Source organism: Gallinula chloropus (genome assembly GCF_964237585.1).
Source record: "Gallinula chloropus genome assembly, chromosome: 1".
NCBI classification, from domain to species: Eukaryota; Metazoa; Chordata; class Aves; order Gruiformes; family Rallidae; genus Gallinula; species Gallinula chloropus.
In genome coordinates, this window is record NC_140085.1 from 190,112,537 (window position 1) to 190,121,524 (window position 8,988).

General features: G+C 52.2%; 1 protein-coding gene across 1 annotated transcript; it reads right to left on the reverse strand.

The window, feature by feature from the left end:
* Nucleotides 1-3,982: 3,982 nt before the first annotated feature.
* On the reverse strand, nucleotides 3,983-6,102 carry SERPINH1 (serpin family H member 1; the record flags this gene model as incomplete). Its single annotated transcript, XM_084274249.1, has 4 exons — nucleotides 3,983-4,411; nucleotides 4,595-4,827; nucleotides 5,232-5,330; nucleotides 5,520-6,102. The coding sequence occupies 4 exons, from the start codon at nucleotides 6,100-6,102 to the stop codon at nucleotides 4,109-4,111; spliced, it is 1,218 nt and encodes a 405-aa protein (XP_084130375.1). The 3' UTR covers nucleotides 3,983-4,108.
* Between the last annotated feature and the right edge of the window lie 2,886 nt (nucleotides 6,103-8,988).

Sequence of the window (8,988 nt, forward strand, 5' to 3'; positions counted from 1 at the left end):
TGGATCCTAGCTAGAGAAGCTTTGGACTGTAGGGTCAGGAAAGCTGTTCCCTCTGGCTAACAGCTCACTTAATTCCTGCACTGCTGTGTTGTAACAGCTGGTTGCAGCTCAGTTCAACAGCGGGGCAGTAGGTCTTCTACATGTGACATGTTAAACAACATGGAATTGTAGAATATTGGGTTGGAAATAGACTTAAAAGATCACCTAGTTCCAACCCCCTGCCATAGGCAGGGACACCCTCACCAGATCAGGTTGCCCCCAAAGCCCCATCCAACATGGCCTTACACACCTCCAGGGATGGGGCTTCCACAGCCTCTCTGGGCACCCTGTGCCAGGGCCTCACCACCCTCAGAGTGAAGAATTTCTTCCTAATATGCAACCTACCCCTGCCCTCTTCCAGCTTGAAGCCATTGCCCCTTGTCCTGTCCCTGCACTCCCTGGTGACCAGCCCCTCTCCCACTCTCCTGTAGGACCCCTTTAAGGATTGATTGTCCAATAGATGCTGGATACTTGCAGGTCCAGGAAAAAAAAGAGTGAAAAGCCAGCCTGCTAATAGTGTTCCTTTTCAGTGATGGACTTGCTGTGGGAATTCATCTGTTGTATATTAAATGTAACTTTAATCCAGAATTAAGAAAGGTGTATTGGATTTAAAGATGGAAGGTGTAGTGGTTTGACCTTGGCTGGAGGCCAGATGCCCACCGAAGCTGCTCTGTCACTGCCCTTTTCAACTGGACAGGGGAGAAAATGGGTATTGGGAGGCTCAGGAGTGGAAATAAGGGCAGGGAGAGATCATTCCACAATCAGCGTCACAGACTCAACATGGAATAATGGGAAGAAAACTAGTTTATGACAATGCCCTGCACCCCCAGTGACACCAGTTGGGTGATGAGAAGTGCAGTCAGATCTTAAAACACCTCCCCCCACCCCTCCTTTCTCAGCAGACTGAGCTTTGGCCATGATTTTGATCCCTTCTTCCCTGCATTGTGGCACGGGGAGGGGCAGGGAATGGGGGTTTGCGTCAGTTCCTCATGAGCTGTTTTCCTTCTTAGCTGGGGGTGGGGGGGGGGCATTTCCTCACCCCCTTCCCCTGCTGCACTGTGTTGTTCCACCCAATGGCAGACAGTCCACAAACTTTGCCAATATGAGCCCTTTCCTACACGGCTTCAGCTCTTCCCCAGCTGCCCCAGCGTGGGTCACTGCTGTGGGTGCAGTCACAAATCACAGAATGTTTCTCAGTCTCTCAGCCCCAGACTGCTCCAGCCTGGTCCCCCACGGGGTCACAAGCCCCCCCTGCCCCCAGCAAACCTGCTCTGGCGTGGGTCTCTCTCTGTGTGTCTCTATCTCTCTCCATGTGCTGCAAGTGCTGGCAGGGGCTTGCTCCAATGCAGGTCACAGCATCTCCTGTCTGTCTCCCCCTGCTCCAGCGTGGGGCCTTTCCACAGGCTACAGGTGGGGTCTCTGCTCCTCATCGTGGGCTGCAGGGAGACACCTGCTCCAACATTGTTTTCTCTATGGACTGCAGGGGAATCTTTCAGGTGCCTGAAGTGCCTCATCTACCCCACCCCCCCTTCTTCACTGGCCTTGGTGCCTGCAGTTTCTCACATGTCACTTCCTTCTTGGGGGGCGCAAAGCGGCTGCTTGGGGGTTCGTTTCTCCCAAATTCAATTCCCAGGGGTGCTGTGACCATTGCTGATGGCCTCAGCCTTGGTCAGCTGGTGTTTGCTCTGTGGGGCCTGCAAAGAGCTTCTGGCTGCTTTTTGCAGTCCCCTCTCCTCCACCAGAGCCCCACCACAAAACCACAACAACAAGGAACCTCTTTTCAAGAGTATATTTGCCTCCTCCCCCACCCTGCAAGTGACTGCCTGCCAGAGGCTCATTGAAAAAGTTTTATTGCAAAATTATCCAACGGTCGTCATGTGGTACAAGAACAGACAATAAAAAGCCATCAGACACCTGCATCCACATGATGCAAAGAATTCACGGTATCCCACAGTGTGTTCTTGCCTTGCCCACCCCTAACCCACCCCCCCAACACACACACACCCCCCATCCTCCACAATGTGCTACAGCGTGTGGGTTTCAGTGTGCTGATTCACTGGGTAGTATCTAACACATGCTGGGCTTCAGGCTTCCCACGCATCTGGGTACATCCTTGTGGGTTGCCTCCTACCTCCCAACACAGGGGAAAAGCACCTGGGAACGTGATTTAGGAAGAAATTTGAGGACAAGAACCTCCCATTTCAGCTGGCTTGGATAGGAATTAGGACAGGTGAGCTTTTCAGAGGTTGTGTAGCTTGCAGATCTGGAGAAGGCATGGTTGGGTCAAAGTTGGGGTGTGAGCTGTTTGCTCATAGAAAACACGCAGTAAGAGACTTTGTAAATAAATAAGTGGAAAAAGCAGCGTGTACGGTCAGAGAATATGCAGGATTGGGCTTTTCTGTGGCAAACAGACAGGAAGCACAAAGACAGGGAAATGAAACTGAAGAGTGATGCGTTTTCCTTGCTGGCCTGAAAGAGCTGGCACATAGACTGTGATCGATTTCTCTTGTTTTAATATTCTGGGATGGCTCTCACAGAATCACAGGGGTTGGGGAGGGACCTCAGGAGATCATCGGGTCCAACCCCCCTGCCAAAGCAGCTCCCTAGGACAGGTCACACAGGTCGGCGTCCAGACGGGGCTGGAATATCTCCAGAGCAGGAGACTCCACACCCCCCTGGGCAGCCTGTCCCAGTGTGTAGCAGAGCTTACTGGACACACGCTCAATGCTTATGGGATGGTATCAGCTACTTCTTTAAATAGTATTAACCTGGTGATATCCCTTAAAGAGAAGATGGGAAAAGCCTCCAAGTTGAGGTTGGATCAGGCTCTGAAACTTCGTTATCAGACATAAATACGAGTGTAATTATAAATACATTTGGTTTTCAGCATGCCTTTATCCAGGTCAGCCAACTGGGAGCTGAAGTATCCCGGAAGAGAGGAGCTTTGGAAAAGGGTCACTAGACATTGGATAATGGCAGCTCTAAAACTTTGTCTTTAGACAAAAGTGGAAGTGAACCTGATCCACCTCCTTGAGAAGCCTCACACTGCTACAGGAGCTGATGGGTACTGGCCTTGGTCATAACTGGGACTGAGCCTTCACAGCGGTAAGTGCCTCTCCCAGCCCCTTGTGCTGATGCAGAAACACCAAGAGAAGTCAAGTTCCTCTGTTTGCCTGGTACAGGATGTTTTAACTCCAGATGTTGGCTCAAAAGCACCTTTTGTGATCCCCAGAGGGGTGAAGCACAGCTATTTGTCATGCAGGAGTGTTGAAGGGATCTCAGATTTTTATCTTTCTGGAAGCCCATCTGCTCTTGGCCACTTCCTTCTCTGTGAAGTGCTGAGCAAAGCTAAGCTTGGCTTTGCAGTGAGCATTCTAAGGAGCTGATGACCTGCTGTGGTTTAAACATCTTAAGTCATCCAGAGCAAGACAGAGGGGCACAATTCTGTATCATCTCCACTCTTACATGGTCCTGCTCTATTCCCAGGGCCACAGAGGGACCTGAAACACAGCAGTTGTCCCTTTGTGCTGCCACATACCACTGAAGAGAGAAGCAAGGAGCAATTGCAAAGCCACCAGAGCAGCTCTGGTGTGGTGCCACATAGCATCAAAGGAGAAGAAAAGCAAGTGGCAGAGCTAAAAAGGTGCAGGAGAATTTGAGATGGAAGAGTGGAGGGCTTGTGCCTTCGCAGGGCTGATGGTAGCAGCAAGGTACTTAGCAGGAGGTGTAATTAGTGCAGGGAGGAGCTAGGCATCAGCCTCAACATCTCAGCTGAGGATGCCAGTAGCTGAGACAGTGCATGGCGGTTCCCTTCCGCTCCCAGTGACCCTCTTGCGCCAGGCTCCCCTGTTCCTCTCTGGAGGTGGGTTTGTGCAAGAAGTATTTTGGGGTGAGGTAAAGTGTATGCTTGGTTTCTCATCACAATGCACCCTGGTCTGAATAGCACCCATAGTTCGAGAAGGATACAAAATAGTGTCTCCCCTTTTTTTTTTTTTTAAATTCTCCCACTAAAAAACACACAAACCAAAGCTCTGGGGGGCAAAAAAACCCCACCCACCCAAACAGCTAACTACAACTCATCACGCATCTTGTCGCCTTTGGGCCTCACGAGCCTGCCGATGAAGAGGATGGAGTTGGTTTTATTGTCCTTGATCATGAAGATGAAGGGGTGGTCAGCGTAGAAGAGTTTGGGGTTCCTCATCTCCTCTCGGCCGTAGATGTCAGCATCGTAAGGGTTCCCTTCCGTGTCCCATTCAAGAGCAGTAGCGTGGAAGACGTTGGATAAGTAAAGGTCTTTCTTGCCAGAGATCTTCGACAAGTCAGCCTTGGTTTTGTCAATGGCTTCTGTCAGGCCCAGATCAGCCAAGTGTTTCTAGGAGGAGAAAAGAGGTCAGCAACCCTGCCAGACATGACATGGTGCAATCTTTTCCAGTCATGGTTAGACCAGACACTGGAAAAAGGGTGACAGGCACAGATAACCCACCATTCCACCGTCTCCTCTCCCATCTCAACAAACTGTAAGGCCCAATTTGTTTTCGTTAAGGATCTCCTTTACCTGAAGGTCATGGCTGACTTCCAGGATGACTTTAGGCAGTGAGATGGCAACTGATCTCTTCTTCATCTTGCCTGCCCAGGTCTTTAGCTGGTCCTTGTTCAGCAGTTTCTCAACTCTCTCCAGAGGCTCCACGTGGTTTGGCATGATGAAGATCATGCTGGAGAGCTTGTGAGCAAGTGGCATCTCTACCACCTGGAGCTTCTCTGTCTCATCATCATAGTAATTGTAGAGACCTTAAAATCAGAAGCAGGAAATGGTGAGATGTGGAGCAGAGGCAAAGCTACTCACAACCTTGTGAATTCACCCTACACTTCCCCTGACCAGCAAGGCAGGCGAGTCTGAATGCCGTTTTGGGAACTGGCCCAACGTTACTGGAGTTGGCACCAACTCAAACGCGTGGCTCTTATTTGCTCAATGAGCTTGGATTTATCCCCAACAGCCACGCACCCAGTAGTAAACATGGATTGTCTCTGCTTACAGAGAGACTGAATCAGCAGAAGCAGCACACCCTGCTTCATGCTCTCATTGACCATGAGGCAGAGAGTCTTGGAAGCAGTTGGTGGAAAACTGGATAACAGAGCAGCAGTGAGTGTAACTTCAGCTGGCTCTGGCATGGGGCAGGAGGTTTGCAGCTTACCTGTGCGATGCATCATGGGGACTCCCACAGTGTAGGAACGGGTCACCATGAAGCCACGGTTGTCCACCATCTTATGATGGAACTTCTCATCCCAGTGAGCTACAGGAGAGAGAAATTCAGCTTGTAAATAAAGGGAATGGGTGGCAATGTCATGCACAGTTCCTAACTCCTCGCTCTGAAAAAGAACGCGGCTCCAATGGATCTAGGACTTGTTCACCTTCCCATCTGGGCCGCTACCTATTGGTTCAGGTTAGGTTTGGGGGGTCAAAACTCGAAGGCAGAACTTACGCTTGAAGAACATGGCATTGACAATGAGGGCTCCATCAGTCTTCTCAACATCTTTCGTGACCTCTGGGAGTTTCCCATCCGTGGTCTGGGCTGCCCACTCGTTAATGGATTTCAGGGCGCTCCTCTTGTCGCGGAAGTTGATCTTGGAGTGCTCGTAGTTGTAGTGTTTCTTGCTGTTCTTCACGAAGTCGTCGGCGAAGTTGATGGAGGCAGGGCCATACAGGCGGTTGCCGATCTTCCAGGTGACGTTGCGGGCTGTGCTGTTGCTGACCTCGTTCAGGAGCTCGGACAACCCGCTGTGCACGTAGTCATCGTTGAGTTTATCTGCGCTGAGCACTGCCTTGGCTTGGGAGGCAGTTGTGGCTTTGCCCCCCAGGGACACGAGGCCGAGAGAAGACGCTACGACCACGGGGGACAGCAGAATGTTCTCCATGTTCTTGTCTTTGGCCATGGCATGGTAGAGGTTGAAGGCCAGCGTCGCGCTGCGGTCAGCCAACGTCGTTGCCTTGTCGCTCAGCTTCCTGTCCTCCGAGGGCACGGCTGCAGCAAGGCTGCAGAGAGCAAGCACTGGAACAATCCACATGGCTTCAGCGGCACCCAGCACCTCTGAGGACCTGCTGGGCAAGAAGAGCTCACCATCAGCATCGCTCAAGCCCATCCTGGAGTATTCAGAGACCCCAGGGGCTCTTCCAGTGAAACCCACTCCGAGGGTCCCATGGTAATCCAGAGCTTCACTTGGGATGCAGCGATCCCAGGGAGGGGGCTTTTCCCAGGATCTTCAGAAGTCTTGGCTGCATTTGGCACAGAGCTTCCTTTTTAAGCTATTTTACTACATATTCATGTACAGTAAATGACTTAAGGAGAGGCCAAGGAGTGGAAGATGGACACTGCTCCTAGCAGCAGGTCAAACTTCTACCCTTGGTCAAGAAAAGCCAAAAGTGAGATGTTTCTGCTGCACAAGGGCCATGTAGCACAGTAGTGCCTGTTGATCCAGGGGCTGTGGTGGTCAGGATGGGTGCAGGGATTGGCCCTTCTGGGGAGCCCAGCATGGTACCCACAAGCTCAGCTTCCCAGTCACTAGATGGAGCACATGAGCTTCCACCAAGCTACGTCAGAGGGGAGCCCCTTGAGAACATCAAATGCTGTCACAGGCTCTATCCCACTGAGTTATGCCAGTACACCCCTGTCAGGGATGTACTGGTGGGTCTCTCCTTTTCCCCAACAGAACCCCTTCCCAGCGCATCAATGCATTAGGTAGATGCATCTCATCTCAACATAGGTGCACCCATCCCCAGTGAGGGTTCTGAGCTACTACCTGTGATAAATCTGCAGGCTAGCCAGTCCAAAATGCACTTCCTGAAAGCTCAGAAAACTCTTCAGAGCTCATCCCACCTGCCCACAGTTATAACCTCTCCCCAGACCTTCTCTCCCTCCTGACTTCACAGCAAACCTTCCAGATAGCAGATCCTCAGGGCTTAAATTCCACCATCACTCCCCAAGCCAGAGAGCATTTCCTGGACAGGCTCCATCATGCCCAAGGCTACAATAGAGCCGCATTCCTGGGTCCTCTCCTCCCACCCAACTCCTGGCCAACCTCAGAGGCTGCTCCTTGCGTAGGGAGACAAGAGATGGCAGGAGGCAAGGCTGGAAGGGGGCAGCTCCAGGGTTAAAGCAAACAGCAGGAAGCGAAGGGCCCGCTGGGATTACATATGGAAGGAAGCACGCACACAGCCCCAAGCTAAGAGAGTGCGCAGTTGCACCAGGGATCCTTTGCCAGAGTAGGAATTACGTAGCCTTGGAGAGAGAGAGAGAAGGCAGGCTTGGGGAGGGAGAGGGGGAAAGCAATTTGTATCCTAAACTCTTTCTGGGATCCATTGAAGGGAAGAGCCACCTCAGCTACATAAAAGCAACAGGCTCAAAGCTGCCCCTGACACACTTTCAAGGTGCAGACAGCATGGGCGCAGCAAGCATTGAAAATTTAGGGATGGGGGGAAGCGGGTGGGGGGGGGTGTTTCTTTTGTTCCTTCCCTTTTATTTCTAAAGATACCTTGGAACTCTTTCATAGTGAGGTCAACGTTTGCCTTTTTCATTCTGAAAGAAAACAGATACACGGAGTAGTCCTCTCGCAAGCAACCGGCAGCTCACGCCGCTTAACGTCCTCAGCTTAATGAAGTTTTAATTACTGCAAGAGAAATTTGGCTGGGCTATACCAGGCTGGGATGAGCAATGCATCTCACCAGCAGTGAGACAGAGAGATTTTGTCCATCCTTGGCTTCCAAGCTGAGATTATTAGTGAATTCCTAACCCAAGGGGAAAAGAAAGGGAACTTGGGATGGGGGCAGGATGTGCAGGGGATAAAATCCCCTTCTCTGTTCCTACTGCTCAGCCCTGCAAGGGGACGCCCTCTTGCCAACGTGGCATCCTGTAGACCCCCTCGGGGCTGTTGGGGACCAGATCTTCTGGCCAGATTTGAAGGTGCCATCGCCCACGCCAACCAGCCAGATGCATATACCCCCTTCCAGACATGCACCCCCTTCCAGATATGCACCCCCTTCCAGAGGCACGTACCCCCTTTGAGGACTGTATTTCTCCCATGACCGAGACAAAGCCATAGGATGGAAGGGTGCAAGCAGACGTTCAAGTCCATGTCAGCAGAAGGACATGACACTTTGTTAGGGCAGGCAGAAGGACAAGGGTTAGTTACTCTTGGAGCAAGGAGGTTGGTTGCTCCCCTCCTGTGTTGGGCTGGTGCCCAGGGTCCCGGAGGCTCCCAGGCAGGGGAGGAGCAGGGGCTGGAGGTTTTGTCCATCCAGGGCTACTCTGGGACCCTGGTGCTCCTCTTATCCCCCTCTTCTCTGTCGTGTGTCCCCCCCCCGCAAAATTTCTCCCGGGTGCAAAACAAGGGGGTGGTTTCACTGCCACCCTCTCCAGCGAACTGGAGGCGGTGGTGATAACCTTTTAGTGTCTTTTATCCAAGGAAAAAACCCCACAAACCAAACCAAAACCAAGACAGCTTGTTAGGGCAGCCTGTGCACTACATATACCCCCTTATCCCAACGCATCCCAATGCAACCCACCCCCCCAAATACACCCCCACCCCCATCCCGTGACTTCCCTACCCTGTGGGGCCAACCAGGAGCATGCACGACCCCAAAATAACCCCCATTATGCTGCAAGTTCAGCTTGGCCGCATCCCTGCCTGGCAGCGAACCTGGGCTCCCCTCGGACACCCCCCTCCCCAACTTCTCCCTCTCGCCCCCGCTCCCCCCCCCTCCTTTACCTGGGGCGGTACAGAGTTGGGGCGCAGCTTTACCCGGCTCCCCTGTGCACCTCCCGGTCCCGCGGAGGGGGTATATAAGGGGCCGGGGAGAAACTTCTCGAAAGTTGGGAAAAACCTCTGAAAAATGCTTGGGGAGGGAGAGGAAGGGGAGGATCCGATCAAGCTTTCCCGGCTTCCCACCAATGGCAG